Below are 13,369 nucleotides of genomic sequence, written 5' to 3'. Positions count from 1 at the left end.
CACCAATGGGTGCACCAAAGTATCTGCAAAGACATATACAAATCAAATTATACATAAAGCAATAAAAGAAGAGAAAAAATAATACAAAGACCCTCACCATGCATGAGGAATCTGCTCGTGATAACCTCCGTCCGAGATTCAAGCAGTTCCCAAATATAGTCATAATTGGTAAATCATAATTGTACATTCCGATCACCCATACAAATGTATCAAAAAAATTATAATTTTTTTATTTATTACTTTGATAGTCATAATTGGTAAATCACAATTGTACATTAGAAGTGGATATTATACTTCATATCCCAATAATAATACATAAAAACATAACACACACGAAAATATCAAACTCATAAATTGAAATTGCTCAAAAAATGCTTATTTTTTTTAAACCACTACTTGGTTTGAAATATCATTCTAACTAGTCATAGTTGATAATTTCTTGTAACTCACTTGTTGTCTAGATCAGATTGTGCATCTTTTTCCAAAATCTATCCAATCTTATAAAACCTCTAATCCAACAAGGTACACTTGATCCTTTTTAATATACAAAACTATCTAAATCATTAATTTATTGCATAATTGTTAATAACTTATAGGTAATTGACGAAAGTTAAACAAACGAAAACCTCTCATCTCCCTCATTACATTTACACTATATAATCTGGCCGAATCACAAATTATCAATTTATCATCGCTTATTTTTAGAAAAAAAAAAGCAATGGCCACTTACACTAATTCAGAGCTTTTTCTCCTTACATTTCTAACAGTTTCATATCTCGCATCTACCGTCCACATCATCACCGTCACAGAGGCAAGAAATCTCCTGACCAAGATGGTGGCTGCCGATCATTAGAAGGATCCCATGCGTTTCTCTGCTCCTGAAAAGACTGACAAATAGCATATGCCTCTCTCCCAAGCCACCCACTATGGATCAAGACACACTTCCTGTCTTTATGGATGATACAGAAGTAGTCATACTGGAAGGGCATTTGTCTCCAACCTTCTCCAATGGTAGGGGATATGACTTCAAGCATATCTCATACCATGTTCCTCACCATTTCCTGAACAGTAAATGTATCTGCAAGACAAAATACAAATCAAGTTAGTCATAAAACAATAACACAGACAGAAAAAGTAGAACTGTTCAACCTAATGAACCACCGAGATCAAACATAAGAACATCAGTTTACTTCAAAACATCCACTCACGTCTAATTTACTTCAAAACATCAGTTTCTCCAGACAAGATATGATAACAAAGAACGTTCAACCTAACGAATCACCGAAATCAGACATAAAAACACAAGAGAGAAATAATAGTCTTCACCTACGTTCGTAACATAATGAAATAACATCAATTAAATGAGCAATTTCTAAAAATCCACCACACAAAATAAAACAGTGAGCACATACAAATAGAGACAGTAAATTCAATTACAGAACATAGACTATTATCAACCTAACGAGATCAAACACTTTTTGGCTCTTAGTTTAGTAGTTGTTTTAAGTTTTTGTTTTATTGCTAATTTTCAGTATGCTTCACTGCTTTCTCAGATATATTTGATGAAGAGCATTTCATGTTTTTGTTTCGTCGAAAGATCTGAATTTTAATGAAGTGACAATGGATCAAGTGGCTTATTTAAAAAAAAAATTGACATTGATTTAGTATATATGAGTTTAATAAAGTCCATTGTTGTTCGACTCATCAACATGGCATATGAACTTAGCAACTTTGCAACCAAGCTGCACTAAACTTACACAAACCAGTGACAAATTGCAAATTATAGTATTTTTGGTTATTAAGTTTTTTTTTTAACTATGCTTGTAGTATTAGTTTCATTTGTGTACTACTATTTTATCACAAATTCTTCAACATTACATATGTTTCTTTCTTAGGTAAATATATTTATACAATTTTGTAAAAAATTTCCAAAATCTACAAATCAAACATATTATAAAATGACTTATTCTTGGGTTCACCCTCTAGGTTCACCAACCAATAGCATTGTGTTATTTAATATTTGATATATTTTAAAAAAGGAAACAAAATATTGTCAAATTATATTATCTTTTTTAAATTAAAAGGTAAAAAGAAATAAATAAAAAATAGTAGTAATTACAAAAAAAAATATTTTTAACGTCGTCAGCAAAACATTAAACTCTAAATCCTAATCCCTAAACCCTAAATCCTAAACCCTAAACCCTTGGGTAAACCCTAAACTCTAGGATAAATTTTAAACTCTAGGATAAATCTTAAATTCTAAATCAAAATCACTAAACACTAAAACACTCAAGGGTTTAGGGTTTAGGATTTAGGATTTAGAGTTTTAGGGTTTAGTGTTTCTATTTAGAGTTTAGGATTTATCCAAGGGTTTAGGGTTTACCCAAGGGTTTAGAGTTTACCCAAGGATTTAGGTTTACCCAAGGGTTTAGGGTTTATGATTTAGGGTTTAGTGTTTTGCTGACGACGTTAAAAAGATTTTTTTAATTCTTTTTTCTGTAACTGCTATTTTTTTTTTTTTACTTTTTTATTTTAAAAACATAATATAAATTGATAATATTTTGTTTCTTTTTTTAAAAAATATCGAATTTGAAATAATGAAATCATATTGGCTGGTGAACCTTTAGATTCACTCTAGGGGGTGAACCCAAGAATAACTCTTATAAAATGATCTTGGAAAGTCAAATCAAAATGTGATTTTAAAAAAGGGCTCAAGCCTCTACTAGACCACTTTTCTTTATTTTATATTTATATAACTAGTGGTAGACATGGATATTAGACTTCATATCCTAATTTAATTATATAAAGTAGTGTTTGCTTCTATCATATATGATGCCACCTAAGATTCGGAAAGTTGGTTCTTATAAGTTCAACACGTGTCCCATCCTCTTATAAACGGATTGTTTCATTAAGTCAGGTATATTGGATCTCTTGGTTATCTGCTAGACTTATACGGATTATATTATGTGCGGGATTTGTTTAATGTGTTATGGGCTTAGAAAGAAACAAAAGTGTGGCCAGTTTTAGACGTCGCCTTCTTCCAGAGTTTAGGGTTCATTGACTCCTCATAAATCTGATTACGGTTCTAACAATGGAGGTACTGAGAGGTCGTGTTAGAGGAGACTTCGTGAGTAATCTATGCGTCGATGTCTGATCGTGTCGTTTGGGTATCGATTCTTCACCACCGAACCGTTACAAGTTGCATTGATTCAACGTCATTAACCATTTCTGACCCACTACAGCCAGGATCTATCATTCAATGAATCTTATCCTTCTTCCATGCGGTGATTCTCCACCTATATAAAGGTAAGGCTTCATCCTCCCAATTCCTAATATCAAAAAAGAATTCTTTTTCCGGGTATAATGGCTACCTCATCTATTCTGATTTGAAGGATGTATGTTGTTCTTCAATGGTATCGGTGCGGGTCAGGTTTTGGGAAGCAAGAAACGTGGTGAGGAGTACATGCTCCGCCTAGACGCTAATGTTGTCCATTCCTTAAACTCGTGAGTCATGATCATTGTAGTTGTAAAACATAATCCTGCACATGATCTCAAAATTTCCAGCTTTTTCAATCCAAACATTTATTTCACTCTTTGCGAGATAGTTTCAATACTTTTTGTTGATGAGGTTTTCTTCTTTACACGTGTTTCAGGCGATTATACGAGCTTTGTGTTCTTTTGTAGACGCCGTCAATGGTAGGGTTTCAGAGAGACTGTCGTGAAATATAGTTCTATTGAAAACATGAGAAATATCAAATTAAGGAGTTCAGACAATAGTTTAGACACAATGAAAGGTCAATTTCTTTTTTTTTTCTGTGATTATGAATTGATGGGTATTAATGCTTGAATGTAATTGAGTTTAATATATGTCACATTCAGTCTTTGATTTGTATTTTGGTTCTTATTGGTTCTGTTTCTTCCTTGGCCAGAACAAAGTGATGTAGGTTGCTCTTGGTCGTTCCTCTTCTGATGAAATCCATCATGCCAACTTCAAATCTTCCAAGGTTGTGTTACTCTGCTTCTTACAATTTTTTTTTTTGGTTTAAAGCTTCTTACAATATTTGTTTTATATTACTTGGTCTTTTACATATTTTTTGGAATATTATTTCATCTGCGTCATGGTGATGATGGACTGCTTATTACTGATATGCCAAAGGAAGAGGTTGAAAGGTATCATCTGTCTCTCGAAGCCTTCTGTTTTTTTCCCGTCTTGCTTTAGTAAAAACAACTGTGTGCTTATTCTACTTATACTGTATCTATCTATCTCGTGGCTACATGTCCCAGATACATTTTTTTGAACATTTGATTTGAAGTAATTTCAGGTGTTGAAATTTGTAATAGTATTCTAATTATTGTTGGAGATTCAGAGAGAGTAAAAAGATTGAAAAATGATTCGATGCTTTTGTATAAAGGGGTTGACTATTTTTTCATATTTTTTCTCAGCTTTCAAGTACTGTAGACAATGCTCATCAAGTCTACTGATAATTCATTCATATGATCTAAAATAAGAATTGCCATTTCTTTTCATGTTTGATAATACATGGCATCTCTGTTTGATCAGATGGAACAACAACTAAGATAAGAAGAAGAGAGGAAAGGGATGATGAGGAAACACAAGTCTGATGCAGAGCTAGCATGAGATTTGTCAGACCAAAAAGGATAAAAATCATGTACATGGCTAACTATCAGACTTGAGAAGTCTGTGTTATTTACTTCTTCTATACAAAGATCCAATTTTTCCTGTGGCATGTTACAATATAAACCCAGCATGAGTTTCACCACGAGTGTTGTGAAGTGCTTGAAGAGGAGAACAAAAAATTAGCCTGAAGTAGGAATCTATCGTGCATCTGGCCCAACTCTCCTCCTCAATTTACCCTAGGTCTCTCTACTTCTCCAAGCTACATAACCCACCCACGATCTCACCTCTGGTATTTGCACCTTTCATTCTATTCGTTTCCATGATATTGTCTTAGCCATTAATAAATTTCAAATTTTGAATACTGCAAATCATAAATACTTACCATAAAAAAATCAAGTCATTGGTCGTACCTGTATCAGGAAAAGAAATAAAGATAAATACAAAATAAACATGTGGATATTTACCATAAAAAAATAAACTCATTCAAATAACTTTCGAGATTATAGTTGACACACGCCACTAATTCGATAAAATGCTAGATGATTATTCAACCATAACGAGCATAAAACCCCAACAAGGATGATCCTACACATGTATGCACTTTACCAAAATCAGATTAACCAACATCATAAGCTGATTACTCCAACTATGGAGACAAGGGTCCAAATCTTAAGAAACTATAAAGGATCCTGATCACTCCAACTAGCGAGACAAGCAAAATATATTTTATCACATATAATCTCTGCTCACCTAAAACTTTTTAAAAGAAAAAAATCATTATCATACACATCTCTTGCAAAAAACCAAAAACACAAACCAAAAATTTGTACAAAAAATAATAACCTAAATTACAAATAAAATATATCCCTGCCCTAGTAATATATAAAAACATAACACACACTAAAAATATCAAACTCATAAACTGAAATTGCTTTAATATGCTTAATCTTTCTTTTTGGAACAACTAATTAGTTTGAAATATCATTCTATCTACTCCTAGTTGATAATTTCTTGTGACTCATTTGTTGTCTAAATCAGACTGTGCATCTTTTCTATTTCTCTTGTTTTATACTTAATATTTTTTAGCCGTATGTCACTTTAATGTCTTCGATAAATTACAGTCAAAATTTTATATTTTATAAGTTCTTATAACTTTGTGCTATGAATTTGAATTTTTAGAGTTCTTTTTAAGACATTATACATTATTTTAAGTTGTTAGCCAAAAACTAAATGGGGGTTTATTGGATTAGGGATTTGAGAGGATTTTTTTTCAATTATCTTTTATTGGATTTGGTAATTGAAATCTAAGCTTATTGGATTAATTGTTAGTAACTTTTTAAATAAAATTCTAGTTTATTGGAAATTGAGTATTTCATCAATAAAATCCATCAAATGGAATTTGAAAGCATTTAAAAGATATTTCTAAAGTTTAAAGTTATACAACCTATTTGAAGAGTTGTTAAAACATTTTTTTAGTTTCAATCTTGACCGGTACAGCAAACCGGTGGCTCGAAACGATGTGTTTTACAGTTCTAAGAAATAGCACCGTTGTTAAAGAAACAATGTACTGGTAGTACTAACCAAGCATAACCGGACGCTAAATTCAAATTTTCGGGTAATTACAGACACCGAACCGGTTTAGACTGCTCAAGAAGCTTAATGTTCGTATGAGGAAAGAGAGCGTTGTAGATTTTGATTGCTTCTTTGTCCCCCTCGAGGAAATGGTGAAACACAGAAGAAGCTCATCACGCTCTTCTTCTTCTTCAGCTAGATTCGTCTCCATGAAAGCTATATCTATCTACTTGATCTTCATATTTGCTTTTACCATCTTCAGCTCCAGAAACATACAAACCCAACATCAACAACATCAGGATCCAAGGAAGGTAATGATTCTAACTTTATTGGGTTCTGGATTTAAAATGAAGAAATGAAGTGGCTTTGATTTGGTTCTGGATCATGACAATTTATAAAGATGAACTCTTGAGCTACAGAATCTGAGGAAATCGAGTGAAAAAGATACTCAACTTTGGACTCCTCCTTTCAGCTTTGGTTTGGGGTGTTAAACCAACAAACCGTCACACTACGGGGCGTTTAAAGATTTAAGATAAGAGATTAATCATCTCGACTTTGCAAGTTTTTCTTTATTCGTTTGTTTCGTTATTATATTTTTAATTAATGTTCTTACTATTTTTACAAATATCAGTTGTCCCTATTGTAGTAAAATAAGGTTCTTACAAACATTTTATATGGAATGCGACTCCACATTCTTTACATGTATAAACCATTTGTATGAATCTAAAGTTTCCTCACAAACCTCACAACAATTGAGACTTGCATTCTCTTCATAAGAAAAGATAAGCAAATGTTCATCATGCTCATATCTCACTTTATATGGGAGTGTAGCACAATAGAAGCACAATGAGAAGTCACATTCGATACAGTTGATCAAAGTTCGAAAACTGCTTTTCTCGCACATTGAACATGGTCTATATATTCCAAGTTCATTGCTTAGGAACAAAGGATGTGGGTGAAGTTGATGGTCGAATGGCTCAGATATTGCAGCACATCGCACGTCTAAATTTATAGACTCACCCCCTTCGGAACACACATATCTGAAACCACACGAAAAACGATTACAATATCCGCAAGAGAAAACTTCAGTGTCACTCACTTGTAGAATAAACGGATAGGGATGTGCCATATGATGTTTTGTCCGAGGAAGATTTGCACATGCTTCATGGAGTACAAAATCACACGTGGACTCTATACATTTGTAAATCTCGCCATCATAAACAGGAAGTACACATGCCTAAAATTTGTCTTTTTCATCATACATTAATATATTGCTGGTATTCTTTTCAAACCTCATGCAATGTGAATAGCGTAAATGTTGTATAATTCCATCACCTATCACTTCAAAAGAATTTAAATTTTCATATTCTTCTTCTGGTTCTTGCTTGAGCTCTTTTCCATCCCACACATCTTTCCAAGTTGCACAGTTGGAATGCACTATGTAAGTGCAATCTTTCGTGCAATAATATTTTCTATAATTTTCGTCAACCTTTTGATGACGAACTCCACAAGACAATATTATAGAAGGAGAATACATAAAAGAGAGATGGTGGTCATGACTGGATATTTTTATGACAAACGGTAAGTAGATACATTTTGTGTGGACAACAAAACCACATTCCAGGCAAACGTAGATGAGAGTTTTGCTATCAACTAACCCACAAACATCACATATCAAATCAATCTTTCTAGGGGACATAGTTGGCTCACTAGGCATGATAAGTTGGAGACTGTGTTTAGGGTGATGGGGAGATTTGATTAGAGGGCGAAGACTCGATGCACTCTTTGTGGTAGGATACGTTGCAGTTAATGCAAAGGTAATAGGTTGTACTGGATTCCTTACATTCACAAACACCACACCACACCAAGAAGGCTCATCTCTTGATTTTTTGTTGTTGCACCAATATAAGGGGTCAAGGCGGTGGACATGGCAGGGGTCAAGGCGGTGGTCATCATGTGAAGAGACGTCGTTCAAGGAATAAGAATGGTCAATCATGCAAAAATACCTTCCATTAACTCTTTTATCTGTAAAGAAAGAACTGTATTGAAGTCGTATGATAGGGCAAATGAGTGGAGAAGGTGGAGGATGTTCCATGGCTATACTATATTTAGAGTTTAAGTTTTTATTCGTGACTACACACATGAGTTATATATAAGCGTTCTACGATAGGATATTTTTATTTTTATTTTTGTAATTTCCCTTTAATTACATAGATACATCTCGTCAAGTATTGCAGCCATTGCACGTTTTAAACATCTCAAGCAAAGTGTATTCTTGTATGCTTATATGTTTGTTTCCCCATATTCTTCTCTTGATTCTTTCACTTTGCCACTTACCCTCTTTTATGGTTTAAAATTTAAGGTAATATCCGTTCCCAAAAAAGGTAGAATCTTTACCAAAATGTATTACTTACAACGCAAAGGATCAAACCATATACGAAACTTTGAGCCTATATTAGCATTAGAGGAAAACCTCTAAATTCTTGAACCAAAGGTTACCTACTACAAGAGATTCTAGAGAAACCCAAATTATTTTCAGTAAGTAATTAATTTTTCTGTGCTTTAAGAATTTTCTTTTAGTGAATCAAATTACCATAGTGTATTCTCATTCCTGATGATTGAATAAAAAAGGCAGATGAAATTACCAAAACTTTCCATAATATATTTTAAAAAGTCACATATGATAATGATCTTGGGATGTGAACTTGTGATAGAAATTCGTAAACTTGTGAATCATTTATACCGATTAACAACTTGATAAGATATAGCAATGATACTACAATCTTGAGAATCGTAGAAAGCAAACAAAAATCAAAAATATAATTGGATTAGGGATTTCGTAAAATTTTAAGTTTTTGCCAAATTCTCCCTTATTGGATTAGGTAATTATAAAAAAATTTACAAATCCTACCTTATTGGATGTATCATTTATAAAAACCCTATTAAATCACCTCTTATCGGAAAATATGGATTTCATCAATGAGATTCATCAAAAGTTATTTTGGATTATTAAAAACTAGGGTCTCTAAAAACTATCATTCACCCTTCAGATCCAATAGAACAAAATACCATCTAAAGGGATGGAATTTAAGAAAAAAAAAAGATTATTTCATATTTACTACGATCTCCACGAGATCTTTGCGCCATAACAAAACTATCGGAGCTTGTAGCCACAACATCGTCCACAAAAAGTTCTGAAAATGAAGATGGCGTTGAAGGCAGGGAAGAGTTATAAAAAAATTGAGCGTTGGTTTCGACTGATGGGGACATAGACTGAGAGGGGGAGGTCACAACATCCAGCTGTATATCTTCTTCTAACATGGCTAGATTAGCGAATCTGTTTGATCCTTTTGCATCACTTAACTGTAAGCAACTATCTCGGAGGCCATGTACACTGGATTTACATTTCAAATCCACCACAGGGGTAGACAGTGATAGTGTACCTGCAGCAGCGAAGACTAAAGGAGCAGAAGAAGTAGGTGAAACAGAAGTTGATGTAGTGATGTTCCCAATGAAACCAGAATCCGTGTTAAATTGTGTAGTTTCCGGAACACATACTATATCAGATGGAGAAGCGCTAATAGATGTGGAATTATCTGCTGGTGAGCTTATAGGAGGGACAGGATCAGTTTCCGTTGGCAGAATGAGTTATTTGGAGGGTTGAGACATTTGCATCAGTGTTGTATGCAGTAGCTTCAGATGGTACATGGAAACATACCTCTTCAGCTAACAAACCTTACTTCTCTTTCGGTCTTCAACATCTCCTAAAACAATATATCAGGCAAAAGATGTTGACGTAAAGTAGCTGGTATTGAACGGGAACGTATCAGAAGTTTGCGATCTGCAGAAGCGGCCATGCTCCGCCTTCAAGAGCTATAGCTGGTAGAAAATCTCTCTTGAGTCCTTCTTTAACTTGAGATGTGTTCTTGCCCGTAGCTTGTCCCATTATGTGAAGAATATAAGTAGATCTATGGGGCCAAAGATAAGACCATCAATTGCCACTTTGGCTGCCACTGTGCCACAAAACGTGTTGACTTTGGAACATATCGAAGCTTCAGTTTTATAAATTTATCAAGGCCTCCGTACCTGCGATACCGCAAGTATAACAGTTTTGCTGGATTAGCTGAGATGCAAACATGAGCATTTATAGCTAACTAATTATGAAAGAAGCAGGAAAGAAACCAGAAGTGGCCAACATTACCAACAAAACCAAAGTCCAAACATGCTTGTGATAGCTACTCGCTTCCAGTTGAGCTTGAAATCTGCATCTTTATTTGTGTCATGTTATATGGAAACATAGATTAGCAATATAAATGGACAAAGTACAAGAGTCTGGAAGGACTCCTGGATATCTCTATCAAGCAACATCAAACCATACCATATGGCCCAATCACAGAAGATGCTAGCGACCTACGAGTTTCTGATCTCCAGTGGAATAAGAAAAGGATAGACCTGATCTCGCACACCAGATACAACAACTCCAGCCGAGTGAAACTGGAATGGAAGATGTTTATATCTGGCAACCTTTACAATCTGGTATTTACACCACTAGATTAGGTTATCACTCGGCCTCAGCTATCTCTCACCCAGATAAGTTGAAATAAGTTGGTGGAAGGACGTATGGTCTATCAAGTCGTCCCCAAAGATGCAAGTGTTCCTCTGGTCCATTCTCAGTGATGCTCTTCCCACAGGAGACAATAGAAGCAAAGTGCAGGAAACTGCACTACACCTCTTCTTCACCTGCTCCTTTGCAATCAAAGTTTGGAAGCTCATTCCCCTGCAATCACCAGTTCACACAGCTGGTTTTCAGAGTTTTGAACAAGGAGTTATAGCATTTAAAAGAACCATCTGCCTCCCTCCAACAGGGATCTCAGTACCTTGGATCCTTTGGGTGATATGGACCTCGAGGAAGGAATCTCCCCCGAGGAAAGGTATTTGCCGTCCAAGCCACTCGTAAATCGACTTTGATCCCAACGAAGAGAAGCACGGAATCTATATACTGTAACACAGATGCTTCCTGGGACGCAGATTTAAATACAGCAGGTCTGGCAAGGCTCCCTCTTCATAAGATTCATCGGATCCCCCCTTATGGCAGAAGCCTTGGCAGTCCGGTCCAGTCTTCACATGGCAGCATCGCTTAAGATTTCACATCTTAGGGTTTGCTCCCATTCCCAAATGCTCATCCGAGCCATTACCAACAGAGCTATGACTAAAGAGATCATCGGTGTTGTGGCTGACATCAATCATCTCTCATCTCTGTTCTTTTGTTTTCATCCCACCATCTGAGAATCGTGAAGCAGACGCTCTGGCCAAACTTACTCCTCGTCTTCAATTTCCTGTAATGAACCCTTTTTTGGGCTAACCTTTGGGCCCGGGCCCGTTTAAGTTCTATAAAGTATTTCTTGACAAAAAAAAATAAAAGAATAGATCTATTCATCTGGCAACCTATATATATATATGTCAATACTTTAGTCACAAAATCAGAGCAATATATAACAACCGTACAGGCACGAGCACCCAATGATGTTGGTATACATCGGGACCAAAATCTTTTTGTTAATCAGCTTATAGACCAGAATACTAAACATTGGAAAACTGATGAGCTACATTCACTGTTTGATCCAGAAGATATCCCGTTAATACGGAGCATAAGACCTAGTCATAATGATAAAGAAGATGGCTATTGTTGGATTTATACGAAATCAGGGCTCTATACAATCAAGTCCGGTTATAAGTTAGCATCCCAGTTAAACGAGGAGAAACGAGAAGACAATCTTGTATCGGAGCCGAGCGTTAACCCGTTAAAAATGTTGATATGGACGTTGAAAACGACACGGAAGATCAAGCTCTTTCTCTGGCAAGCAGTCTCCTAATGCATTGCCACCTGTAGTCGGCTTGCGGATAGACATTGCGGGATAGATCGCACATGCCCCAGATGTGGAGAACGAGATGAAACCGTCAACCATCTCCTTTTCTTATGCCCGCCAGCCTTACAGACCTGGGGTCTATCGGACGTCTCCGGGTGTTTTCCCGAGTGAATCTCTATACGAGAACTTCGACTATCTCCTCCTCCGAGCAAAGAAAAGAGGAGCGCCAGAGAATAAAATGAAGCGATTCCCATGGACTTTGTGGTTCATTTGGAAAGCTAGAAACGAGAAAGTTTTTAATGGCAAAGTTATTCTACCCCCGGAGACCGTTCAACACGCAACTCAGGAAGAAGAAGAATGGAGGGTTGCTCAACACATCTCAGAACATACCCAACCCCAAGAAGCTACCATACAGGAACACAGTGACGATGAGAATAATTCACAATTTCCAAGATGCCAAGTGGATGCTTGGGTGAAAAATTCAGATTTTGTTGGTGGTGGTTGTGTTTTTGATATAGAACCAGGGTTTACTACGTATGGTTCATTCGGGATAGAACAGGTTCTATCCCCATTGCATGTCGAGTTTAATATCTTGCTGTGTGCAATGAAAACTGCTCTGCAGTTGAGATTTTCAACAATGTCCTTTGAATCGGGCTGTTTTCAGCTTGTTAAGCTGATAAATAAAGAAGAAGATTGGCTCTCTTTGGCTTCAGAATGGAATGATTTCGATCACACACGTGCTAAGTTTACTGATTTTTCTATTTCTTTCATTGCAAGAAAGCTTAATGTAAGGGCTGATATCCTCGCCAAAGGAACTCGTTCCCAATTGTCTCTATTTTCCCATGTAAACACTGTAATTCCGAGTTGAATAGCTTCAAGGGCTAACCTCTTTGCTTTGAATTAATAAAACATGGAGTTTGTCGTCAAAAAAAAAAATAATAACAACCGTAAATATTTTTTTTCTCCTACCAACCTATATCCATAGACCTTAGATACAAATAGGAATAGAAGTTTGTGGCCGAAACTATTATTAAAATATTTTAGAAATATCTTACCAAATCCTACCAAAATCTCCTTTTAAATCTCCATCAAAATCCTTGAATTCAACAAAACCCTCAATCAAAATCATAGAATTCAACAAAACCCTCACTACAAGAAAACAGCGATATTCTGACGGACATTCCGACGGAAAATGAAATCCTCGGAATATACCGAGGAATTTCCGAGGAAATTCCGAGGAAACACAAAATTGGGTTTCCTCGGAATTTCCTCGGAATATACCGACGGAATT

The 13,369-nt window shown here is 35.5% G+C and overlaps 1 protein-coding gene across 1 annotated transcript; it reads right to left on the bottom strand.

Annotated features, from left to right (window-relative positions):
• Positions 1–6,168: 6,168 nt before the first annotated feature.
• Positions 6,169–11,310, bottom strand: LOC125583560. The gene is made up of 3 exons (XM_048750667.1): positions 11,089–11,310; positions 10,413–10,988; positions 6,169–10,297 (listed from the first exon to the last, which is right to left on the bottom strand). Exon 3 carries the CDS (start codon positions 8,352–8,354, stop codon positions 7,449–7,451), a length of 906 nt encoding a protein of 301 aa, XP_048606624.1. The 5' UTR covers positions 8,355–10,297; positions 10,413–10,988; positions 11,089–11,310; the 3' UTR covers positions 6,169–7,448.
• Positions 11,311–13,369: the final 2,059 nt, after the last annotated feature.

Source organism: Brassica napus, chromosome C3 (genome assembly GCF_020379485.1).
Source record: "Brassica napus cultivar Da-Ae chromosome C3, Da-Ae, whole genome shotgun sequence".
Lineage (NCBI taxonomy): Eukaryota > Viridiplantae > Streptophyta > Magnoliopsida > Brassicales > Brassicaceae > Brassica > Brassica napus.
This window is presented reverse-complemented; position numbering and strand designations above follow the sequence as displayed.